We start from the raw sequence: 26,408 nt of genomic DNA on the forward strand, positions 1-26,408 counted from the left end.
ATTTGCATAATCCAAAAAAAACACAAACGTCATAAGTTTAAAACAAGCTCTTTTACAACCAAAAGATAAATAGAATATATTTGAGTATATATTTTATATATTATTTTTATAACTAAATCTAATTAATTTTTTTATGTTGTTATTTTTATTTTCTTTTTTATTTTTATTATTAATTTTAAATTATTAAATTAATTTGATTAAACATAGTTACTAAAATAACTAAATGACCGGTTACTACATATATTGATCTTAATGGCTCTTTTGCAGAAAGGCTGAATCTGAGCATATTTTGTCCACTTAGTTGGAATTAATAAATTGATACACTTAGACTTGAACCATATCTTTGGCTTAAATAATCTAAAAAGTTAAGATAACAAAATTATTTTTTCTTTAATTTTTACATCGTAATCATATATTCATATTAGTATCTTAATTTTAAAATTAATCAAATTACTTCGTAATTTTAAATCATCAATAAATTAATTTTTTTATTAAGTAAATAAAATTAAAATAAAAACACACATGTAGTTATTTTTATGTAAAGTTATTAGTTAAAAACTGTTGAATAATTTGATATATAAATTTTTTTTAGAGTATAAATTAAACTTGTTATATGATTATTCTTTAAAATATTATATTATAAGAAATAAATATATTTATTAGTATATTTAACCATCTAAAATCTAAATTATTTCTTTTATCAGTAGTTTATTTTTCTTACTAATGGTAGACACTTTTGTCAATGCACTGTTCATTCTTTAACACTAAGCAACAAGAACAACACTATAGGACGCTCGCGTTGCCGCAGTTTTTTACTGTTTTTACCTACCATAGTTGGTGTCACTTTGATCTTAATACTAAATTTGAGTTTGTGGATGGAGAAGACGATGAATTTGCATGCATGAGAAGAAGAATCTGCATGGAGTGTTTTTAATTTTTTGAGAGGGCAATTTAGAGAATTCACTCTACTAGTCTACTTGTTAGTTGTTACTATAATTTTTGGTTATTAAAATAATATTTTTCATAATAATTATTCATAACATTTTAAGGAGTTATTGACAACCTCCTTCTATCTCTGCATTGTTTCTGTATTGTGCTCGATTCCATGATTCAATCTCAACAACCTTCACATTACAACGAGCAATTAGCTAGGGGCACCAAAATCAAAACAACCAAAGACCCCTAATTCCCACGTAATTTATGAATTTCAAGACTAATCGTAATAATTAACCCATGCATTTATCGTGATAATCAAAATCCCCAGAATACCCCTCCGTTTTCCGGTTACTTGGGTTGGGGGAAAAAGGAAATGCCGACCGTGGCGGTGAAGCTCTACAGCGTCTTCTTCAAGTTCCTATTGAAGCAGCGTTTGCAGAATCGGATCCAAGACTCGCTTCAAGAATCAGACCCGTTCGGAGTCACGTCCAGGCCCGGCGAATCCGTCGCAGCCGCAAACCCATCCTTCTCCGACGGCGTCGCCACCAAAGACATTCACATTGACACCTTCACGTCCCTCTCCGTACGAATATTCCTACCCGAGTCAGCACTCGCCGAACCCGAACTTGCACGCGGTTCAAAGCCTCACCATCTCAAATCCATAACTGACTCTACAAACAAATTAGCTCAGGCAGGACCTGGATTAATCCGCGCCGAAAAGGCGTCGCTCGCGTCGCGGCGAGCGGGGGCGACGCCGAGGGAGGAGCCTCGACGGAACAGCCTCGGCCCTACCGGAGAGGGATTGAGCTCCGCATCCGGTGGCGGAGGGTACCTTGGATACTCGCCAGCGCCGGGAGGCCGCCGGAGAAAGCTGCCGGTGATTGTACAGTTTCATGGAGGAGGTTGGGTGAGCGGGAGCAGTGACTCGGTGGCGAATGATTTGTTCTGCCGGCGGATCGCAAAGCTGTGCGACGCGATTGTTGTGGCGGTGAGTTACCGGCTGGCGCCGGAGAACCAGTATCCGGCTGCATTCGAGGACGGGTTCAAGGTTCTGAATTGGCTGGCGAAGCAGGCGAATTTGGCGGAGTGTAGCAGGTCCATGGAGGTTAGGAAGTTGGATGCTCACAAGGCTATTGTTGATTCGTTTGGAGCTGCGGTTGTGGAGCCATGGCTCGCTGCTCATGCAAATCCATCGAGGTTTCTTTTCTTTTTCCTTGAGTTTATCACATTGATTTTTCCCTTGTAGATTGCTCTGTTTAAGCATTTCGCTATTTGTATTGAAATTTTACATGATAGGATCCTAGTTATCAGTAAACTATAGGATGTGATTTTCTTCTTTTGTATACATTGATTGTTTCGTTTAAATGTAGATGCTGATTGGTCAGCAAATTTAAGTTAACATTTGCTTGTTTAGGTCTAACCAAGTTATAATCAGATAGCAGAACAGCAAGACATGATTATGATTTTTTATTAGAACATCATAGTCTCTTAACAAGTTATGAACTTCTTAGTAATAAGATGCTCCCTTAGTCTACAACAACAGAGAAGCTTAAACCAAATATATGAAGAGGACGTGATTTGTGAATAGTTAAAATGAAGCAAAGACATGTTTCTGTACCGTAACTTCTTCCTTTCATGTTTCCTCTTGGAAGCTTGTTATGCATTGTGCTACTTTGGTGCTTAACCACTTTTTCCACTTTGATTTTGAATCAGGTGTATTCTTCTAGGTGTGAGTTGTGGTGCAAATATTGCCGACTATGTGGCTCGAAAAGCCGTAGAAGCCGGCAAACTTCTGGACCCTGTCAAGGTGGTAGCACAGGTCCTGATGTATCCATTTTTCATTGGAAGTGTGCCCACTCATTCTGAAATAAAGTTGGCAAAGTCTTACTTTTATGACAAGGCTATGTGTATGTTAGCATGGAAACTTTTCCTAAACGAGGAAAAATTTAACCTCGACCATCCAGAAGCCAATCCCCTTGCCCCAGGCCGGGGTCCTCCCTTGAAGTTGATGCCTCCAACATTGACAGTGGTAGCGGAACTTGACTGGATGAGGGACCGAGCCATCGCTTACTCAGAGCAGCTCAGGAAAGTGAATGTTGATGCGCCTGTTCTGGAGTATAAAGATGCAGTCCATGAATTTGCAACGCTTGATGTACTTATCAAAACCCCAGAGGCCCAGGCTTGTGCTGAGGACATCGCCATCTGGGTCAAGAAATATACCTCACTTAGGGGTCACGAATTCTCGTATTGAGTATGATATCCCATATTAAGATGCTGATCAGTGAGAAAATATTGACCTTGTTTTCGAAATTAGCTTTAGATATCTCTTGCGCTACCAAATTAATTGGGGGTTTGGTGGCATATTAATTTGTTTTAATGCTTATGTCCCGCCGTCCTAGGTGTTGACAGGTTCTATGTTCAATCCACCTGTTGGTGCTTTTTTATAAGATAGAGTTGTCTGAGAGTGGGATTAGTTGAATCAGTGAGATGCATTTATCTCATGCACACAATAGTTGGAAGCCACCCAGTTCATTTTTCCCGTGTATTATGATGTACTATCTTATGGAAGGGTATAAAGGGTATAAAATTTAGTGCAATGCTCCTTTAGCATAAGTATGACAATGTAGTCTCCAATCCATTTTCTTATTCTATCTAATCTCCTTGTAGTAATGGTGGGTCATAGTTAAATTTTGTACAAGAGCTGTCCTTGTTTCTCGATAGGATTTAGAGTTCAGATTAAAAACGACTTTTTTACCCATGAGGTACGGTTTAGTGATGATCATAGATGAAGTATTGACTTTCTTTAATAATAAAAATAAAGCATGTTCTTGCATAGCTTGCTTTGTTGGGCACAATGTTTTGCCTCCACTACAGACAATTGTTGAAGTCCTACTGCGACTATAAATATGCTATGGTCTTAACATGATTTCCTTGGGCTATTATCACAAATATGTTGAGGTAATTGGCCCCACTGCTTCCACCACTTGGTTTCTGGTGAGAAGAACCATTGGAAGCTCCATTAGAGGATCCTCTCATATGGCTTTAAAGCTATGTTTGGATATTGTCTCTAAGATAGAAAGATGGAGTTAGTAGATACCAAAATTTGTTTGGTTGTAGAGTCAAAGAAAAATGTCTCTGTCTTTATTTTTGTCTTCCTATTTCTGTCTTTCTATCTATTTATTCTGTATCAAAGGCAGAATCTGAATGCGAATTAAGAGATAGTCTGGTTAACTTATAACTATCTTCATGCCGAAGCCAAACCAATTTGGCTTGTTGATCTCAAAATATTGGAAGCATTTGAGGGAATGAGGAGCCAGTGTGACTCAGTGAAGTATGCCCAGTGATCAATATGTTGCTTGCTTTTTTTGGCGTATTTTGCCTGGGTGGCATCTCTGCTGAATGTACTGTATAACCATTTGTTATATGGACTAGACATAGAATTATATTTCTTTTTTAAAAATTGTACTACAACTTTAGTTTCAAGCAAGCTAGAAACTGCAGCCAAGGCTTGGACCCAGTGGCAGAATCTGCTGCCTCCCATATTAGTAGTGGTGTGTATGTTTGTGTTGTGTAAAAGAACTAAAAAGAAAAAAAGCAAGCTAGAAACTATTGTAAGATCACTTTATTACATAATGAAAAAGAAATATTTGCAATCAATCTCTTCTTTCTTATTATCAACGTGTGAGGTTTTCGGTTGAAAAATTTAAAAGCAACTTGCAGGGGGCAAATTGCTTCTGCCCTTTTCAATTTTCTTTTTCGTAAAAAATTTCTTTCGGGGAAAACTAAGTAAACTTGATATTCGGATGAATAAAGAAACAGACATAAAATAAAAAGAAAATAAGAGAAGAATTTGAAGTCAAATAGAAATTGTTGATGCAAACAATATGGAAAAGAGGATGACAAGTTTGGCATCCACGACGTGGTATGCACTAGGGGTGTGCATGGGCCGGGTGAAACCGGGTTTGATGCGACCCAGACCCGACCCAAAATATATACCGGGCTTATTTGTTAGACCGAAACCCGACCCTAGACCCGATGAAACCTATACACTTTCGGGCCACGATTATACCGGGTAAAAATCGGGTGAAAACCGGGCCGTTAACATTATATTACCTTGATACCTTCTTGTAAGTTAGCATGTAAAAATATCCAAATTTCCAAGACTCTAATCATTATTTGACATAGTAAAATTCACTTAGAAAAATATAATAAGAACCAACTCTTCTATAAAATTAAAGCATAACCATAATCAATACTAATATTGCCTAATAACACCAAATATTTAAATCAATACAAATAAAACAAGATTATGCATTAGTCTAAAGTCTTATGTATTTTAAACATAAAATATTAACTTATATAGTCTTATATATAATGACTAATAACACAAAATATTAAGGTTTACAACACTTAAATTTCACATAATAATAGCCATCATCCATTACTAATAACACAAAATATTAATTATGTATGATGACCGGGCCACCGGGCCGATTTCGGGTGACCCGAGCTATGGCCCGAACCCGACCCGAAATAATGACCGGGTCTATTTTTGAGACCCATACCCGGCCCTAGACCCGATGAAATCACACCAAATAAGGCCCTAAAGTGTTCGGGACCGGGTCGGATCTTCGGGTCGGGTCGGGCCATACACACCCCTAGTATGCACAACGGTGGGCCAACATGACCGTGTAAATTAATCAACACAATTCAAAGTTCTGCATATAATTAAATTGACATTTCATAAATAACGCTATCTAATACTATTATGAATAATTAATTATATTACAATCAAATAATTTAACAAGAAAAGCATACATATTGGATATGTAAATTTGCAATAATATGATTTTTCAGGTATTGTGATATCTCATTGTGAAACTTCAAGCTTGCACTTCTATTTTCCCTTGCCTATAACTTTCTTCACTTCCAATTTCAACCTATAGCCAATCTTCAGCTCTTACTTTCAGAGTTTCAGTTTTTCAACCTGTACCCAACCTTCTTCAACACTCACTTTATTATTTATTTATTTAATTACTTTTTGTCAATAAGTTACTTTAATTGAAAATCAAAGGCAGCCCAGATGCAATAAGAACATGACAAATTGACAATAATTGTTAAGATTCTTACTACTAGTGATTAGAAAGAAGTGGCCAAGAGAGACACCATTAAGTGTCATTTACATTAATGGGAGACAAACTGCCCCAAAATCAACTGAGAAAGAATTGTTTCCAGAATAATAAACAAGAAGCTAATAAATAATAATTAACTACAAAGAACTTTCCTGATCAAACACTCTGGGCCTATAGCTACCAAAATTGGAGATGTTACCAACCTGTACAAGTATACATGGCAACAGAAAATAAGTCGAACTATTAATCAGTGAATCTTCTGATTCCTCTCCAATGCAACGCAGATACGTCTCAGACAAGTCCCAGCACTCAAGGGCAATGCAGAAACTGTAAATATCCATATAACATAAATAAGAAATAAGAAACAACTTAATTCTTGTAGCCAACTACCAACTAGCCCCCTAACAAAATCGACATACTGAATTTTAGGACACCAAACAAACTATTCAATGCAAGTACGGGCTACCTAGCAAACATACAACCATAATGCATTCAAATATCTAGAATGATATCAAGTCTATGCAAAAGCTCGAAGAATAATGAGCAAATAGATTGTAGTCTTTCTTTATTTACTCAAGAACTGAGAATGTAAACCAGTGACATGAATACTTTGCAATACAAACCTGATATAAAATCATCAACATATTCAGCATCAATCTTTCCATGAGCCATTGCACCAACCTCAATAACAGAAGCACGCAAGTTAGTCGATGATCTCAACAAAATCTCACAAGTTTGTTTTGGTGGCCAGGATACCGATACTAAGACTGAGTCTGAGACTAAGACAAGAGACCAGACACAAAATTGTATTTGGTTGCAGAGACATGAAAATAGATACTAAAATTTGTGTATTTTGTGTACCTTGAAAATTGAGAACACTGAAGACAACTTGGGGACACAATATTTACCTCATTGCTCCCACCGGAGCACCACCGCCGACTGCCAGACCTTTGCCGTCAGCAACCTCTTTTTGGCAAGGATCCAATGGCCGACTACTTTTCTGGCGGTGGTCCAGCTAGGAGTAATCATGTCCACCTAAAATATTTTGTCTTGTCCTCAACTATTGCCAAACAAGTTAGACACAAATTTTGTGTCCATGTCTCTGTCTTTGTCCCTATCATTAAATGTATACAAAGGGATTAAGCATACCACAAACACAAGGTTCTCATCATGATTAGCAGCAGCGAGGTAGTCCTTTATTTGAACAGCCTTAGGTGAACTGACAGAAAGCCCTAAACACAAGAAAAGCTATACATAAGAATTTTTATAACATGGATGAAAATATCAGTGGTTTATAGAAGGAAACTCACCAATCTTACGAGAGTTAACGGGTAGGTGTTGAGTTACAGGATTTTCAATTAGGCGCAAAAGTTTTCCACGTTTACCCTTTGACTTGATGCTGAACTTTTGCAGTAGCTCAGCTATAATTATAATTAAAGATTCATAAAAATAAGAATAAATTAGGTACATGACTTTAATGGTGAACCATAATAAAATGGAATAACAGATTTATCTGAAACAAAACTCACCCATCATGTTGCAAAAGCTTCCAAGAGTCTTTGGTATCTGGGTGTTTGGTTCAACTCGGATTAGTATTCCTTCATCAGTCCTAATGAACACACCACGCAACCTACCAGCCATGCAAAGCCGACTACCCATAATTTGAAGAAGGGCCTAATGATAATATGGATAAAAGAAAGTTAAATAAAAAATGAAAAAAAAAAAAAACAATGTCTGCTTGATAAAAAGGGAAGTAAAAAGAAAATAAAAAACCCTCTTAAATTAGATAAAAATAAATTCAAATCAAAATGAAAGGGGAGAAAAAAAGTATATACCCATAGCACAAAGGAACAATATTTATACCCCCAGACAGAGAAATATGAACAGATCAACACTCAAAGCAAGGTTTTACAATTACCCAACAGAGAGAGAAAAGAGGATGAAGACGGGTGGTTCTACTAACCTCATGCACAATATCAGGCCTATAATCATAAGGGTTCTTGTTTTTCCTTCGAAGGAAATTGGCATGCTCATCTGGATTTAAAATCTGGTACCTCTGAAAGAGTTCACGAAAAGAAAATTGAATTTAGATATAGCATGAAAATTACAAAGTATTTAGTTTCATATTTATCACAAAGCAGTTTCATTCTTATCACTACTAAGAAAAATGGGAGAAAAATTAAGTAAGGAACAAAGAAAGAGGCACGAAAATCTTTCCATTAAAAAGAATACCTTTCCAACATAAGCAGCAACCAGCGAGGCTTTCTCAAGAACAAAATAGACTCCACCTTTTGAGTCCGGGTAGCAAGGAGATACAGGAATTCCTGCAAGCCCCACCATTGTAGTAGCATGTTCTTTGGGCCCCATTGATTCATCACATTTGCTAAGCTTTGTCTGTAACAAAGCAAAATGTACTTCAAACTATTTGTTATACCTTGGGATGTAAAAGCATAAACTAAGGCATGGAGCATACCACAGCAAGACTGAAAATAGCAGGTGCAAATGTAACGTGTAAAATACTCGCAAATTTATAATACCCCCAAAACTTGAAAGTATATTTAAGGGTAAACCACCATTTTGGCACACGTAAGATTCTGTTAAGATCTTTCAGGAGCCACGAGTGCCTTTCTTTCTGGCGGCACCATATTAAATTGGCAGCTTACCCTATATTTGATGAACAGAGAAAGAAAAGACATTCTGCAAATGGAAAATAACTTCAGGCTTCAGCTATGACAGGCCATCCTAATCCATCTGATCAACATGTCAAGTATATGGGCTGGGCGGCTGGGCCAACTTTGTAGTCAGTTTCATAGTGTCTGGGCTAGCTGTTTTAGGACAGCCACATGCCTATACAGCCTAGGCCTTTTTAATTCTTTCTTTTGAATATGATTTACATAAGTACTACTTAGCTTCAAATATTCAAACTGAGTCCGAACATCAATAACATAATGTCACAATAACACAATATAAACCAAATTATATAACTTAAACACAAACTGAACTAAACATCACATACAAATGCAAATGAAGGTTGGAATTGTGAGGGTGAAAATAACCTTTTTCGTAAGACCCCCCTTGAGAGAAGGGTTGCCAAGGATCTCATTACCATGATTCTCTGGCTCTTCCTCCTCCCAACATTGGATTTGGGTTTGTTTTTCATCCCTCTTATGCTTCAGTTTACTGTCTGCACGAGGAGTGACCATCCCTATAATAAGTCATTAACATCAACCAATTCAGAATTGTCTTTCCAGCACCAAACAATGCACATGCCTATTTTTTATTGAAAGAAGAAGAGCTTATTATGATAGCTCAAGATTTAAACCAATAAATTAAAGACAAAGCACACTGACTTATAAAATGTGCCTAAAATATAGTCAAGCTTATGCCCAAATATCAACATGACAATACATGCTTTTTCTTCGATGGCATGTCTTTTGGACTCTAAACATCCAAATTTGGATAGAGCCCAGTGAACATCAAATCATGCTACAAATGGCAACAGAAAAGGCAATATCACACCATCATATCCAAAATAAAAGGTCTCAAGAAAGAGACATTACAAAAGAAAAAGGGTAAATTATACTTACCTTCCTCCAGGCTTACTAGCATTATATTTAATCCCCTATAGTGTTTAACCTAACACTTACCATGTAACACTCACATCTGGTGAGAGCATTAGTACCCTTCTCAAACTGTGAATAACTAGAAATATACATATAAGCCTCCATATTGTTACTCTCACTTAACTTAAACGGAATATTCTCTTAAAACAAAATAGAATTAGACAACTAATCATCTGAAATTACAAAAGTAACATATGTAAGATTGTAAGTACAAGAAAGTTCCCAAAAAAGTTTATATACAATCTAATCCAATTAGCTCTTTAGTCCCATAAGCTAAATTTCAACCTAAATCTTAATTAACCATTTATAAGACTAACATAAGCTTAATGCTAATCATAAATTAGCTAACAAGAATCACCAGTCTAGTTTTTTGAACTTTAGACGTGCATATTTAACTAAGTCACCCCTAAATCCTCTCAAACTAATCCACAATTCTAACAACCAAGGCTATTTCAACCCAAGTTACTCTTAAGTAAATCAGTAATGAGAGGGTTTAGCTCCTATTCCACATTCTTATATCTAACCACAATGCAGTGCCCAATCGCATTAAAACACGTTCGATTTCTCAAAACCACAATCAAAATCACGAATTACTCAAAGTCACATAGCCTAGGATTTGACGGAATAGCACCTCAGTTTGAGTTAGTGATACGCAGCTGAGACAAGGCGGCAGCAACAACGTCAACAACGGCAGTGGCAGAATCAGCGGGCTCCCTCTTCTCTCTTCTTCTTCTCCCACACGCACACGTGTTCTCTCCCCTCGTTCTTTATTTATTTTGCTAACTTAGTGAAGAACAATTGGAAATTATATGTAGAGATTAAGGCAAAGGGCAATTTGGTCATTACCACATGGGTGAATCTCTAGTACTTCATGATAACAATGGAATAATACATTGTTTGCTTATCCCAAACACTCTTTGCAACTATAAAAACGAGTGAGATTAAAGGGTCCGAGCAAAACTTAGTATTACAATATTGAGTCCCTTTTCCACTATGAGAAATTCTCATGGATCCTTTCCATGCCATTTTTCTGTTGAGCAAGATCCTCTTTTAGAGGCAAACTCAGAGCATACTTTTATGACATTGGATTGAGGAAGAAGGAAATAACACTAGCTAAGCTTTCAGAGAGAGAGAGAGAGAGAGAAGGAATATTTAGAATATTTTGTAAGATAGGAAAAGTGGATATATTACAATGTTCATTCCAATCTGATTACAACTGGGGTGAGCACCTCCTTTTATAGAGGTCTCTAGATAGAAATGATATCTCACGAAATCTAGACAAACCTATCATACAATACCAACTGGAAGATAAGGATAAGTCTTATCTCTTTCTAACTTTTCTGAGACATGTGACAGAGGTCACTTTATTCTAGCACACTTAATTATACATAGTGGAGCTACTGTTTTAGTAAAAGGGCGGTTTGAAATAGTCTTCTGGAAGGGTCCCATCACCATCTGAGAAGGATGAGTCAGAAGCCAAATTGACAGCTCTAGTAAAGGGACGGTTTGAAATAGTCTTCTGGAAGGGTCCCATCACCATCTGAGAAGGATGAGTCAGAAGCCAAATTGACAGCTCTTAGATCTGTATCCGGGTCTTGTAGGTAGAGAAATGGGTCTTCATTGTTTTCTTCATTTGGATCTTAAGTAGCTCCACTATGTATAATTAAGTGTGCTAGAATAAAGTGACCTCTGTCACATGTCTCAGAAAAGTTAGAAAGAGATAAGACGTATCCTTATCCTCCAGTTGGCATTGTATGATAGGTTTGTCTAGATTTCGTGAGATATCATTTCTATCTAGAGACCTCTATAAAAGGAGTTGCTCACCCCAGTTGTAATCAGATTGGAATGAACATTGTAATATATCCACTTTTCCTATCTTACAAAATGTTCTAAATACTCCTTCTCTCTCTCTGAAAGCTTAGCTAGTGTTATTTTCTTCTTCCTCAATCCAGTGCCATAAAAGTATGCTCTGAGCTTGCCTTTAAAAGAGGATCCTGCTCAACAGAAAAATGGCATGGAAAGGATCCATGGGAATTTCTCATAGTGGAAAAGGGATTCAATGTTGTAATACTAAGTTTTGCTCGGACCCTTTAATCTCACTCGTTTTTATGGTTGCAAAGAGTGTTTGGGATAAGCAAACAATGTATTATTCCATTGTTATCCTGAAGTATTGGAGATTCACCCCTGTGGTATCAGAGCCTAAAGGTTATAAAAGGAAGAAGAAGGTTCCACTAGTGAAAGCAAGTAAGAGAGAATCACCAAACATAAAGATGAACCCTACAGACTCATCAAGCTCTTCACAACCTATACATCTCTCTACCTCTCTGAGCATAGATAGATTACCCACTAGTTTAAAGAAAACCCTCGGCAACAAAATTGACCAATTGGTAGAATTTACTCATGTTCCGGAAGACTCCCGAACTCCAGCCACTGAATACCCTCTTATAAGTCCTTATTCTTTCTACCAAAGACAAAAGAAATCTACCCTCACTTCCATTCGTCATCTCATCCACAGAAACCCTTCTCCTCCTCCCAAAGAAGTCATCCAGTCCTCCCATCTACAACAGTGTGGTCTAAAAGCCACTACTGCTGAACAATACATAACCTTGGAGATCCCTCCAGAACTTATTCAAAACTACCAAAATCAGGGCTATACTCATTTGCATCTAGGAGTAGTCAGGCTGATTCTCACTCTTCATGGGAGAAGATCCCTTCCTATAACAGCCAAAGTTGCTCTTTTAGATACCACTTTCAAAGAATACCAACATGCATTGATAGGAGCATTAGTAACTACACTCTTAAACAGAAGTGTCATCCTCACTATTGCACCTAATTTCACCATAAGACTCTTAGATCCAACGATATGTCAAAGGTTAAAGATCCAGATTCAGTTAGTTGGAGTAATTCAGGATTCTAATGCTGAACAAGCCACTTTGCACCATCAAGTCCTCTATAGAGTTCAAGATCATGCTCTTGACCTCAATCTCCCGAACATTACAGGAGAAGCATTATTCATGTTCACATATAATGCAAGAGGACCAGCAATCGTAAACATTCCAAGAATGATTATCACTGATGAACTTTCTTCTATCATTCCATTGGAATGGATTACTGATTATGAGAGAGCTTTCCCGAAAGAACAGGTTGATGTTCACACTACAGCACCACCAACTATTACGCATAATAGTGATGGAACGGTGACCACTATTTTTCAGAGACCTGGAATTACCAAACAAACTTCACTGAGAGGACCATCCTTCAGAAGAATCAATATGATCTCTCATGTTCAGGTACAGACAACTCACGATCAGAATGATCCACCGGTGTACTTTTATGAGAGCGGAAAACCTGTTTATGTTTCTCATATAAATGGCCACTTCATTTGGGATGTTGATCCCTCTATGTGTGATTCTGATTGTGACTGTGCTAACCAATGGAGTGACACTGATGATGAGGATTATGCTAAAAGACGAAGGAACAAGAAAAAGAAGTTATTACAGGCCCCATGCTTCTTCAAAAGACCGGAGCCTCCTGATGATGATAAAGCAGCTCCGATGGCCAAAAAGAGACCAATGCTCAAAAAAACAAGATTGTCCAAAAAAGGCTCTATGGATTATCTTTATCAGTCAGTCAATACTATCCCATGCATTGCCACTCTCAAATCTTATGAGGAAGAATTCCCACCTCTAGTGACCCAGACTGATGAAAAGAAAATCACTAGAAGACCTTATGTGATTCCTCAAGGAATTATTCCACATGGACATCAAGCAACAACTCCTCAGGAGGAAGTACTTAATTGGCATACAGACAATGCAGTCAGCCAAAATAAAGTCTTACTCCGAATTGATCACACCCTTGATGCTCTGGTAGAAAAAACTGAAGTTCTCTCAGCACAAATAGGCTCCGTGGCAGAACAGGTTGCTGAACTCACAAAGTGACTATCTGCGCAAGTTTTTCAACTTGATCAAGAACTCAAAACCTATATTGACAGTAGGTACTTTGGCCCAGAATTCCACAAGAAAAATAGAGAGCTAGATCAAGTCAAGGCTCAACTTCGACAAATTGAGATAGACAAAAGCAAAGCGGCTGTACCCCAAGCACTAGCTATAGACCCATTATCCATGTATCCTAAACCATAGCCTTCATATTCACCTGTCTTGTTCCCTCCAACATATTCACCGCCAGAAATCCCAGATTATGATTCCATTTTTAAGTCCACCTACCATTTAGCCAGACAAGCAAATACCAAAAAATCCATCTCCCCCTAAGGACAAAGTTATTCATCCCAGTCTAAGCCTTCTTGTCAACCCAAGCCTTATCCCCCTTGGAAACCAGGAAATTTTTTCAGAGAAGAAAATGTCCCTACAAAAGATAAAGGCATCAAGGAAGGGTCGCCGGCCCTAGGACGATCAATTAATATGATCTCTTTGGACAATCGATCACACAGTGAAGAAACCACTGAAGAATCTGAGGAAGGGACTGCTGAAACCGGAGAAGAGACAGATGATTGGTCTGAAGAAGACTACAAAGCAGACCTTTCAGCAATAGCCATGGTCAACCCTATAGAAGAAGAAGAAGAGGAAGAAATAACCTCTGAAAGGGATGAACCAACAACTTCATCTAGCCATACACAGACAGGGTCCTCTGAAGTTAAAACTTCCAACAAATGGTTCACCTTTGATGATATCCCACCAGCAAGGTACAGAGAAAGGTTAAATGAATTTAGTGCTTGGATCGAGACCAACATGGCCAACCCAAATCTCACAAGCAGACAAGTCCTTGCAAACTTCATAAATCGGATGACTGGCAATCTCCGGGAATGGGCGACTAACCTTTCTGAGTATGAAAGATTCCAGCTCATCAATGATACATCTTCACAGTTTCTAGGAATAATACACCAAGAATTTCTGGGAGACATTACGATCATTCAGAAGAGAAATTCTCAAGAATACTTTGAGATGAAGTGTTGTTCACTCAAAAGAAAGGACTTGGAAAAACACTACAAGAAGATGGATACTAAATATTATCCTCTTGGAGAAAATAATAATCCACCACTTAAACAAGTCTTTATCGCATCCTTGCCAGATGAACTCCAGGCAGAGCTACACCGAATGATGATGGCTCTTCGCAAAGAAGTGGCAATCACTACCATTGGAGAAATATACCAACTGGCTCTAGCCGCTCTTGACAAACTGTGTGAACAACAACAGATGTTCAAACAGCTCAGCAAAAATTCGAGCAAACTCAAAAGAGCATGCAATAAATATTATTTGAAGATCAAATGCAAAGAGCCAAGCACGTGTGAATGCAAGCCAAAGAAAAAGACCCATTGGCAATCTCCAACCAAAGCATTTCATCAAAAGGCATTTAGAAGGGGAAGAAGGAAGCAAAAATACCGTTATTTCAAGAGAAGGAAACCCCAAACTAAGTCAAACAGATGTTTCATCTGCGGAAAACAAGGACATTTTGCTAAGTCATGTCCCCACATGACAAAAAAGGAGATAAAAATGCTTCAGTCCTTAATGGATGCAGCTTCCATTGGAGATGAAGAAGATCTTGAATCAGTACTTGAAGAACAATAAGTTAAAGATGGAGAAACTGAATATGTTTTCCAAGATTCTGATTCAGAAGAAGACCTCCCACCAAAGAGATCAATTTTTTCTATATCCTCCTTTGCACCACCCATAGCCTCCATTACTACAAAAATTTCTAAAGGATCAAATTTTCCAGAAGAAGAACTTGGATACCTTGGATCCTTAGAAATGAAACAGATTGATGGTACTCCTCGTCCTCATTTTGATTTAAAGGTCAAGACATCCGTCTATGACCAACCAACAAAGGTTGTTGCATTAATGGATACTGGATCTTGCGCCACTGTCCTAAGACCACATGTTTTGCCAAAAGAAATGTGGGCACCTTTTTCTAAAAGGTTCACAGCAGCTAACAGTGAAATCTTCAACATCAACCTTATTTCCAAAAAAACCTATTGGTTTGGAAATTTTTGCAGGCCAAACCACTTGGCTCAGGGTGTTGGGAAGCTATCTCCCAGATAAAGATGTTCTATTTGGCTTTGATGCATTCTTCCAAACTCATGGATTGCATATCAAACCCACTGGCCTAACTTACAAAGGGCAGTTTTTGCCTTTTACGGGGATGCAAAGCATTTTTGAAATCCAAGAAGCTCCAGAAGAATATAGAGAGATCCAACAACTACTTCTTAGTGCCTGTTGTGACAGTCATGACCTATTCAATCACCCTGCACCTTTGTGGAAGAATCCATAATTCTATGTTCGCCTCCCTTTCAAAAAGAATGAAGAAATCAACCCAACAAAGGCCACGCATTCAGGAATGAACCCTGAAGATTTAAAGTTGGCAAGAGCTGAATGCGCAGCCCTTCTTGTTCAAGGACTTATTGAACCGACCAATTCTAACTGGGCATGTCAAGCATTCTATGTTGAAAAAAGGGCTGAACAAAACAGAGGAAAAAAGAGGCTTGTTATTGATTATAAGCCACTTAACGTCTTCTTACAAGATGACAAGTTTTATTTACCAAAAATCTCAGTTACTACACAAAGGTTAAATGGAGCAAAGATATTTAGCAAGTTTGATCTAAAGGCTGGTTTTTGGCAAATTGGGCTCCACCCTGAGGATAGATACAAAACAGCATTTTGTATTCCTGAAGCCCAATATCAATGGACAGTAATGCCGTTTGGACTCAAAGTAGCCCCGTCCCTCTTCCAGAAGGCCATGACCAAAATCTTTGAGCCCATATTACACTCCACACTTATTTACATTGACGATATATTACTGTTCTCGAAAGACAATGAAGCCCACAAAGCACTTCTGGCCCAATTCACTCAAATTATCAAAGATCAAGGAATCATGCTATCAGCAAAAAAGAGCTCTATTGCAAAAACAAGAATCGAATTTCTTGGGATGATTTTTGAAGATGGATTTTTCCAACCAGGAGAACATATTGCCAAAGGGCTAATCAACTTCCCTGATGAGAACATGACAGTCAAATAAGTCCAGCAATTCTTGGGAATCGTCAACTACATCAGAGACTTTATCCCAGATGTGACTAAACACACCAGCCAGCTGTCAAAGCTCTTGAAAAAGAAGCCCCCCACCATGGGGACCAGAGCAAACCACAGCTGTCAAAATCCTGAAGAAGATAGCACAGGACCCCCCTCCTTTAAAGATTCCCAGCACAGGAAAAAGAATATTGCAGACAGATGCTAGTGATGAATTCTGGGGAGCTGTGATACTCAAAGAGATTGATGGGGTAAGACACTACTGTGCGCATGCTAGCGGAAAGTTCAAAGAATCCGAAAGACATTACCATGCCACTTACAAAGAGATTCTTGCTGTCAAAAGAGGGATATAAAAATTCAATTTCCACCTCAGTTCTTATCATTTCACTGTGGAAATGGATAACACCTCTTTCCCATCAATGCTGGAGATCAAGAAAAAGATCTTGCCAGATTCTCAACTCTTGCGATGGAAAGACTGGTTCTCCCGCTATAAATTCGAGGTGAAACACATAAAAGGCCACCAAAATACACTTGCTGATTTCCTATCTAGGCCAACCAAAGAACCACCTCCCAAACCAATAGAACCAATCCCAAAACCAATCCACTACATCTGCACTATGAGTTCTTACAAACCCTCATACACCATTCCATTCCCTGACTGCCCTCTTCACAAAAGCCCATACAGAAGAAAGATTGGCCCTTTTCCACTCCAAGCAACACCCCAGACAGAGTTCCAGATAGATAGTCTAGCCAGACAAACCTTGTTTTACTGGCTACACCAGCTCCTTATCATAACCCAAATCCATCCAAACCCAAGGTACTTTAACATGGACACCCCCTTTTGCACTGTGCCAATAATCCAGGAACCTATCCCAGAAAAAATGATGTGGTATATCTGAGCTTTTTCTTCCGTCAATTTTTGTGTGCTATACTTTAAAATTTATTTCTATGCTTTAAAAAGACTTGTGCATGTAGTACAAGCTCTTTGAATTATGTGCTAGTAGAGCACTGAAACACGTGTCACACGTTTCATTTTTCATTTTGAGAGTGACTTTTATTATAGTTGGACTAACTTAGTTGCAAAAAATACTTATATATATTATCACCCTAATATTTATATATAGTTTATTTAAAATAAAATTAATATATATTTATTAAAAAGATTAATTTACTTAGTATACAGAAAGATTAAGTGATTAATTTACTTAGTATACAAAAAAATTAATGTAGTTAATATTCTATAATATTTTAGTTTACATTAATTTATATATTTTTATATTTTTTTCAAATGGTAACCTCTAAAATATATTTCAACTAAATTAAAAAAAAAAGATAAATTAACTATTATGGAATGGTAAAATTAATTATTTAGAATTTTTTTCTAGTATATTTTTTATTATTCATGCATGATGTTTTATAAGTTTATTTTATTTTTTGTTTTTAATTTATGCGTAAAGGAGTGTATATATGAATAACAAAACTTTTCGCATGTTGCACAAATTGAGTTGTCAATATTCTTTTATAGGTAAAGTATATTTTTTGTTTCTGAAATTTATTAAAATTTTTAAAATTATCTCTAAATTTTGTTTTGTTTTAATTTTATCTCTAAAATTTTTTATTTTGTATCAAATATACCCCTGATGTTTAATTTAGTTACAAAAAATAAGTATATAAAATTTAAAATAGTTAATATTAATTTATATGTTTTTAATGGTTTTTTTAAATGAAAATTTTTAGAGCACATTTTAACTAATTTAAAAAATAAATAAATAAATATGTCTTGTTATATAAAGATAAAATCAACTATTCAGATTATTTCTCTTTATACATTAATAGACTATACTTATTTAATATTTGAATTATTTCTTTTAATTTTTGTATTGTTCCAAGTTAATATTTAATATATAAAAAATATATTATCTAATTAATATGCATATGAATATTATATTATAATTTATAAGTGTAATTTGAATAATTGAGGTTAATTTTTAAAGTCCTAAACATATATTATTAAGCAGATTTATAAAAGAAATAAATACTACTATGTATCTTAATATATTGTGTGTCATTTTAAAAGACGTTAATATTTTTGTAGAAAAATAGAAAAATAATTATATTAATTAAAATACAAAAACACATGAAAAAAATACTATTTGTATATTAAATATTTTTGACATTCGTATAAAAATATAATTGTTATTAATTAATCGCATATCTAATTTTTTTAATTAACAAAACAAATAATCAGTATATATTGTTAAGAAAATACTGATGTCAAAACAATATTTATTAAAAAGATGTCTAGACTGCAAAAATAAAAAAAAATTAATCACTTAATACATTTTTTTTAAATATTTATTATTAATAAATTCATAAATATATCTTATTTTTTATTGTAGTATATTCTCTTCTACTGAAATTTTGAATAAAATAAAAGAACATTTAAATTATTGTGTGTCATGATAGCAATTATTGTGTGTCACCAAAAAAAAATTATTGTGTGTCATGATAGCAATTAAGACAGTGTTTCATTTATTTGTTTAATTATTCTATAAAAGAGTGCTATATAAATTCTAAAAATAAAAAGACAAAAGTACTACCTATTAAAGTGATAGTAATATACATTACCATCATCATGCACACAAATCTTAAATAAAAAAGAACAATTATATATAAGATCAAATATTATTTTTTCATTCTATAAGAATGATCATTATTAATAACAAAAAAATAGTAATTATAAAAAAAATAGTGAATTAGTGAAAAGAAAAGAATTTTGATATGATCTAATCTTTATATGACTCTCGAATTCTTTGTCTATTTGATAGAATTTACAGAAAAACAAATTCATATACTTGAATTACATAAAAGAGTAATTATATACTCAAATATAAGGATGTCCAAGAGGTGAATGAAAAGAACCACCATACTTTTGTGAGAGGAAAAGTCTTGGATTTTAGTCCAAGAAGTATCCAACAAGCCTTCTAGTTGCCACTTGCTGAGCACACTTTGACTTGCTATAGTGAGAGGGTGAGCCAAAACCAAAAGTTGGATCAAGTATGTGCTGAGATTTGCCTCCCAGGAGTTCAGTGGAGGTTGGGTTCGGATAGTAGACCGAACTAAATGAAGAGCAGCGACCTTATTGCTCTAGCTACGGGATGGATGGACTTTATCTATAGGTCTATTATGCCCACTAACAACCAATCGGAGTGCACGATAGACAGAGCCATACTAATTTACTATATCACTGGGTCGTCCAAATAATACCTTACGTGAGTAAGGGTCGATCCCACGGAGATTGTCGGCTTGAAGCAAGCTATGGTTATTTTGCAACTCTTAGTCAGGAAATTAGTAATAAAAATGATTCGGTTTATGAAGAGTAAATAACATAAAATAAGTACTTGTTATGCAGTAATGGAGAACAGATTGAGGATTTGGAGATGCTCTGTCTTCCGAATCTCTGCTTTCCTACTGTCTTCTTCTTCACGCATGCAAGGCTCCTTCAATGGCAAGCTGTATGTTGGTGGATCACCGTTGTCAATGGCTACCATCCGTCCTCTTAGTGAAAATGGTCCAAATGCGCTGTCACCGCACGGCTAATCATCTGTCGGTTCTCACTCATGTTGGAATAGGATCCATTGATCCTTTTGCGTCTGTCACTACGCCCAACACTCGTGAGTTTGAAGCTCGTCACAGTCATCCCATCCCAGATCCTACTCGGAATACCACAGACAAGGTTTAGACTTTCCGGATCTCAGGAATGGCCGCCAATAATTCTAGCCTATACCACAAAGACTCTGATCTCACGGATTCAAATGCTCTGTTGTCAGGAGATGCAATCAAACACGTGGACCAGGAATCAAAGAGATACACACTCAAACACGTGCCCCTAGTGACTGGTTTGAGATCTCCTCTCTTGAGTTGATTTGGGACCCCTTTTGTGTTGGTTGTCCACTTGGTTCCAGGGATGCATATGTCCTTTAGAACTTGGTCCAAGCGCTTATCTGATCTCACTATTCTCTTGCTGAAGGAGTCCAGGTCATTTTGTAGTTGCTGCAGCTTGAAGATCTCTCTTATTTTGTCAATGTGAAAGTAAATAGCTTCCTTCTGACCATGGTTCGAAAGGTGTAAAAGGCGATTCCAGCCTTTCTCTGCCTATCTGTTTGCCACACATTTGCGTAGAATTCCTAAACCATGTTTCTTCCCACCTTTGTCTCAAGATTAGTTAGGATTTTCCAGCCCCTTTTTCGAATTTGCTCTTGGATCTCTGGATATTTGTCTTCTTTCAGGTCGAATTTAACTTCCGGGATCACTGACTTTAGACCCATTATTTTGTAGTAATGGTCTTCATGTTCTTTTGTTAAGAACTTCTCTTGATTCCAAAGTGGTTTTGGATTATTCTCTTTCTTCCCTCTTGAAGTGGTTCGTTTTCCCTTGGGGCCATGATCTTAGTGAGTCTTGGCTTAGTGATCACGGAAAAACACACCAAACTTAGAGGTTTGCTTGTCCTCAAGCAAAAGAAAGGAAAGGAGAGGAATAGAAGAAGAGCCAAATTCGAATGGTGGAAGAGAGGGGGTGGCCGAATGGCAATTTAAAAGGGAGGGGGTGGGCACAAAAAATTTGAAAAAGATATGATAGAAGATATGATTTGTAAAAGATAAGTTTGAATTTGAAAAGATAAGGGGTTAGAAAAGATTTTGAAATTGATTTTGAAAAAGATATGATTGAAAATTATTTTGAAAAAGATTTGAAAATTAACTTGAAAAGAATTGATTTTTGAACTTATAGTTGATTACTTGACTAACAAGAGACTAAAAGATATGATTTTAAAATTTAAAATTTAAAACATTAATTGTTAGTAAGTTTTCGAAAATCATGAAGCAAAATAAGAAAAATATTTTAAAAATCATCAATTTTTTTGAAATTGAAATTGAAGGATGATAGTTTGAAACCTGTTTATGCAAGAAATTGTGGATGGAATTATGAAAATTTGAAAAAAATTAAGTTGGAAAACAAAACTTCCTCTCCTCCACAATCCTGGCGTTAAACGCCCAACTGCTGCATGTTTTGGGCGTTTAACGCCCCTCTGTAGCCTCTTTTGGGCGTTTAACGCCCAGCTGTTACTTCTGGCTGGCGTTAAACGCCAGAATTCCTTTGTCACTGGGCATTTTTCTGAACGCCCAGGATGCTGCAAGTGTGGCGTTAAACGCCCAGAATGGTACCCATTCTGGCGTTTAACGCCTAGAAAGGTATCATTACTGGCGTTAAACGCCCAGCATATGCTTCTTTTGGGCGTTTAACGCCTAAATATACCTCTTACTGGCGTTTTCTTGCCAGTGAACTCCATTTTCCTGTTTTGTACTCTAAATCCTTCTGTAACTCTGTGAACTTATGCAATTGATTCTTTACTTTGAAGATTATTTATATTAAACTCGTATAATTATTATTTAAATAACAAATAAGCTTTGCTAATGGCTGGGTTGCCTCCCAGCAAGCGCTTCTTTATTGTCTTTAGCTGGACCTTGCTGAGCTTTTAATCTAGCCTCAGCTTTGAGCATTCTTGCTCAACATTGCCTTCAAGATAATGCTTGATTCTCTGTCCATTAACAATGAACTTCTTATTAGAATCAATGTCTTGAAGCTCCACATAGCCATATGGTGACACACTTGTAATCACATATGGTCCCCTCCACCGGGATTTCAGTTTCCCGGGAAATAATCTGAGCCTAGAGTTAAACAGCAGAACCTTCTGTCCTGGTTCAAAGACTCTGGGTGACAGTTTCTTATCATGCCACCTTTTTGCTTTCTCTTTGTAAATCTTAGCATTTTCGAAAGCATTGAGTCTGAATTCCTCTAGCTCATTCAGCTGGAGCAATCTTTTCTCTCCAGCTAATTTGGCATCAAAGTTTAGGAATCTGGTTGCCCAGTAGGCCTTATGTTCCAATTCCACGGGCAAATGACAGGCCTTACCATACACAAGCTGGTATGGAGAGGTCCCTATAGGAGTCTTGAATGCTGTTCTGTATGCCCACAGAGCCTCATCCAAGCTTCTTGCCCAATCCCTTCTTGGATACTTACAGTTCGTTCTAGGATTCTTTTTATTTCTCTATTAGAGACTTCAGCCTGCCCATTTGTCTGTGGATGATATGGAGTTGCTACTTTGTGGCTAATTTCATATCGGACCATAGCAGAATAAAGCTGTTTATTGCAGAAGTGAGTGCCCTCATCACTGATTAGTGCTCTAGGGACACCAAACCTGCTGAAGATATGTTTCTAGAGGAACTTCAGTACTGTCTTAGTATCATTAGTGGGTGTTGCAATGGTCTCTACCCATTTGGATACATAGTCGACTGCCACCAAAATATAAGTGTTTGAGTATGATGGTGGAAAAGGCCCCATGAAGTCAATACCCTATACGTCAAACAACTCAATCTCTAAGATCCATTGCTGAGGCATGGCGTAACCATGAGGCAGATTCCCAGCTCTCTGGCAACTGTCACAGTTACGCACAAACTCTCGGGAGTCTTTATAGAGAGTAGGCCAGTAAAAGCCACATTGGAGGACCTTAGTGGCTGTTCGTTCACCTCCGAAATGTCCTCCATACTGTGATCCATGACAATGCCATAGGATCTTCTGTGCTTCTTCTCTAGGTACACACCTACGGATTATTCCGTCTGCACATCTCTTAAAGAGATATGGTTCATCCCACAAGTAGTACTTTGCATCAGTAATTAATTTTTTTGTTTGTTGCCTGCTGTACTCCTTGGGTATGAATCTTGCAGCTTTATAGTTTGTAATGTCTACAAACCATGGTGTTTCCTGAATGGAAAACAATTGCTCATCCGGAAACGTTTCAAAGATCTCAATAGAGGGAAAGATGCCCCTTCTACTGGTTCTATCTGGGACAGATGATCAGCCACTTGGTTCTCTGTCCCTTTTTCTGTCTCTTATTTCTATATCAAACTCTTGCAAAAGCAACACCCATCTTATGAGCCTGGGTTTTGAATCCTGCTTTGTGAGTAGATATTTAAGAGCAGCATGGTCAGTGTACACAATCACTTTTGATCCTACTAAGTAAGATCTAAACTTGTCAATGGCATAAACCACTACAAGCAATTCCTTTTCTGTGGTTGTGTAATTTTTCTGCGCATCATTTAAAACACGGCTAGCATAGTAAATGACGTGCAGAAGCTTGTCATGCCACTGTCCCAATACTGCACCAATAGCATGGTCACTGGCATCACACATTAATTCGAATGGTAATGTCCAGTCTGGTGCAAAAATGACAGGTGCTGTGACCAACTTAGCCTTCAGAGTCTCAAAGGCCTGCAAACACCCTGTGTCAAAGACAAATGGTGTGTCAGCAGCTAGCAAATTACTCAGAGGTTTTGCGATTTTTGAAAAATCCTTTATAAACCTCCTGTAGAATCCTGCATGCCCCAAAAAGCTTCTGATTGCTTTAACATTGGTGGGTGGTGGTAATTTTTCAATCACCTCTACCTTAGCTTGATCCACCTCTATTCCCTTGTTTGAAATTTTATGCCCAAGGACAATTCCTTCAGTCACCATAAAGTGACATTTTTCCCAGTTTAAAACTAGGTTGGTCTCTTGGCACCTTTTTAGAACAAGTGCTAAATGGTCAAGACAGGAGCTGAATGAGTCTCCAAATACTGAGAAGTCATCCATGAAGACTCCCAGAAATTTCTCTACCATATCAGAGAAGATAGAGAGCATGCACCTCTGAAAGGTTGCAGGTGCATTGCATAGACCAAAAGGCATCCTTCTGTAGGCAAACACTCCAGAAGGACATGTGAATGCTGTTTTCTCTTGGTCTTGAGGATCTACTGCAATTTGGTTGTAACCTGAATAGCCATCTAAAAAGCAGTAGTATTCATGACTTGCTAGTCTTTCTAGCATCTGGTCTATGAATGGTAAAGGAAAGTGATCCTTCCTGGTGGCTGTATTGAGCCTTCTGTAATCAATACACATACGCCACCCTGTAACTGTTCTTGTAGGAACCAGTTCATTCTTTTCATTATGAACCACTGTCATGCCTCCCTTCTTGGGGACAACTTGGACAGGGCTCACCCAGGGGCTATCAGAAATAGGATAAATAATCCCAGCCTCTAGTAACTTGGTGACCTTTTTCTGCACCACCTCCTTTATGGTTGGATTTAGCCGCCTTTGTGGTTGAACCACTGGCTTAGCATCGTCCTCCAATAGGATCTTGTGCATGCATCTTGCTGGGCTGATGCCCTTAAGATCACTTATGGACCACCCAAGAGCTGCCTTGTGTGTCCTTAGTACTTGAAGTAGTGCTTCCTTTTCCTGTAGATTTAAAGCAGAGCTTATGATCACCGGAAAAGTGTCACCTTCTCCCAAAAATGCATATTTTAGGGATGGTGGTAGTGGTTTGAGCTCGGGTTTAGGAGGTTTCTCCTCTTCCTGAGGAATTTTCAGAGGCTCTTTTATTTCCTCTGATTCCTCCAGCTCAGGTTGAACATCTTTAAAGATGTCTTCTAGCTCTGATTCGAGATTCTTAGCCATGTTGATCTCCTCTACCAGGGAGTCAATAATATCAACACGCATGCAGTCTTGTGATGTGTCTGGATGCTTCATTGCCTCAACAGCATTCAGCCTGAACTCATCCTCATTGACTCTTAAGGTCACTTCCCCTTTTTGGACATCAATGAGGGTTCGTCCAGTTGCTAGGAAGGGTCTTCTTAGAAAGAGAGTTTCACTCTTGTGCTCTTCCATCTCCAGCACTACAAAGTCAGTGGGAAAGGCAAATGGCCCAACCTTGACAATCATGTCCTCAATTATGCATGATGGGTATTTAATGGAGCCATCAGCAAGTTGAAGACATATCCGGGTTGGTTTGACCTCTTCAGTCAAGCCAAGCTTTCTGATAGTGGATGCAGGGATTAGATTGATACTTGTCCCAAGGTCACATAAAGCTGTCTTGATACAAGTACCCTCTAATGTGCATGGTATCATAAAGCTTCCGGGATCCTTAAGCTTTTCTGGTAAGCTTGTTAGGATGACTGCACTGCATTCTTCAGTGAGAAAAACTCTTTCTGTTTCTCTCCAATCCTTCTTATGACTTAAGATCTCTTTCATGAACTTAGCATAAGAGGGTATTTGCTCAAGTGCCTCTGCAAACAGAATCTTTATTTCAAGAGTCCTGAGATAGTCTGCAAAGCGGGCAAATTGTTTATCCTGTTTCGCTTGGTGGAGTTTCTGAGGATAAGGTATCTTGGCTTTGTATTCTTCAACCTTAGTTGCTACAGATTTATTTCCTGCAGAAGTGATTGGAGAAGCCTTCTTAGAGGGATTACTATCAGCACTTGTAGGTGTCTGATCCCTCACTGGCGCTTGAATGCCAGGGTTGGAAGCTGGATTGGCGTTTAACGCCAAATTCCTACCTTTTTCTGGCGTTTGAATGCCAGAATTGAGCTTCCATTGGGCGTTTGACACCAACTCCTTACCTGTTTCTGGTGTTTGAACGCCAGAATTGAGCATGGGTTGGGCATTTAACGCCAGCTTTTCATCCTTTTCTGGCGTTTGAACGCCAGAATTATTCCTCTCTGGGCTCTTGTCGTCCTCAGAGGGATTTTGAGCAGTGGTTTGCTCATTCTCTGTCAGCTGTTCTTTTCTTGGCTTTCTGCTGCTTTGAGTTGAGG

At 37.5% G+C, this 26,408-nt stretch overlaps 2 protein-coding genes across 5 annotated transcripts; one reads left to right on the forward strand and one right to left on the reverse strand.

The window, feature by feature from the left end:
• The first annotated feature begins 1,077 nt into the window (after nucleotides 1–1,077).
• Nucleotides 1,078–3,458, forward strand: LOC107622147 (putative carboxylesterase 11). The gene is made up of 2 exons (XM_016324047.3): nucleotides 1,078–2,133; nucleotides 2,650–3,458. The coding sequence occupies exons 1-2, from the start codon at nucleotides 1,310–1,312 to the stop codon at nucleotides 3,185–3,187; spliced, it is 1,362 nt and encodes a 453-aa protein (XP_016179533.1). The 5' UTR covers nucleotides 1,078–1,309; the 3' UTR covers nucleotides 3,188–3,458.
• A 2,582-nt stretch (nucleotides 3,459–6,040) lies between these two features.
• LOC107623952 (uncharacterized) lies at nucleotides 6,041–10,479 on the reverse strand. Of its 4 annotated transcripts, XR_015881334.1 has the most exons (10): nucleotides 10,323–10,472; nucleotides 9,125–9,273; nucleotides 8,301–8,462; nucleotides 8,032–8,124; nucleotides 7,598–7,742; nucleotides 7,379–7,489; nucleotides 7,218–7,300; nucleotides 6,977–7,103; nucleotides 6,692–6,749; nucleotides 6,347–6,395 (listed from the first exon to the last, which is right to left on the reverse strand). XR_015881334.1 is itself a non-coding variant. In XM_016326360.3 (9 exons), the coding sequence occupies exons 2-9, from the start codon at nucleotides 9,269–9,271 to the stop codon at nucleotides 6,316–6,318; spliced, it is 879 nt and encodes a 292-aa protein (XP_016181846.1). In that variant the 5' UTR covers nucleotides 9,272–9,273; nucleotides 10,323–10,479; the 3' UTR covers nucleotides 6,041–6,315. The 4 variants fall into 4 exon arrangements, 3 of the variants coding, with proteins under 3 accessions (XP_016181846.1, XP_016181850.1, XP_016181847.1); XM_016326360.3 differs by lacking the exon at nucleotides 6,977–7,103 and having other exon boundaries at nucleotides 6,041–6,395; nucleotides 10,323–10,479; XM_016326364.3 differs by lacking the exons at nucleotides 6,977–7,103; nucleotides 9,125–9,273; nucleotides 10,323–10,472 and adding an exon at nucleotides 8,542–8,769 and having other exon boundaries at nucleotides 6,041–6,395.
• Between the last annotated feature and the right edge of the window lie 15,929 nt (nucleotides 10,480–26,408).

Source organism: Arachis ipaensis, chromosome B10, assembly GCF_059453495.1.
Source record: "Arachis ipaensis isolate K30076 ecotype BB chromosome B10, ASM5945349v1, whole genome shotgun sequence".
Taxonomy (NCBI): Eukaryota; Viridiplantae; Streptophyta; class Magnoliopsida; order Fabales; family Fabaceae; genus Arachis; species Arachis ipaensis.

Bases quoted from the DNA above. Each gene is read 5' to 3' on its own strand.
- LOC107622147 (XM_016324047.3), top strand. From the start codon at position 1,310: ATGCCGACCGTGGCGGTGAAGCTCTACAGCGTCTTCTTCAAGTTCCTA. The intron at 2,134-2,649 runs GTTTCTTTTCTT...ATTTTGAATCAG, and splicing joins GCTCATGCAAATCCATCGAG to GTGTATTCTTCTAGGTGTGA.
- LOC107623952 (XM_016326360.3), bottom strand. From the start codon at position 9,271: ATGGTCACTCCTCGTGCAGACAGTAAACTGAAGCATAAGAGGGATGAA. The intron at 7,490-7,597 runs GTGAGTTTTGTT...TTATAATTATAG, and splicing joins AAGCTTTTGCAACATGATGG to CTGAGCTACTGCAAAAGTTC. The intron at 6,750-7,217 runs GTATGCTTAATC...TCTGTTATTGAG, and splicing joins ATGAGAACCTTGTGTTTGTG to GTTGGTGCAATGGCTCATGG.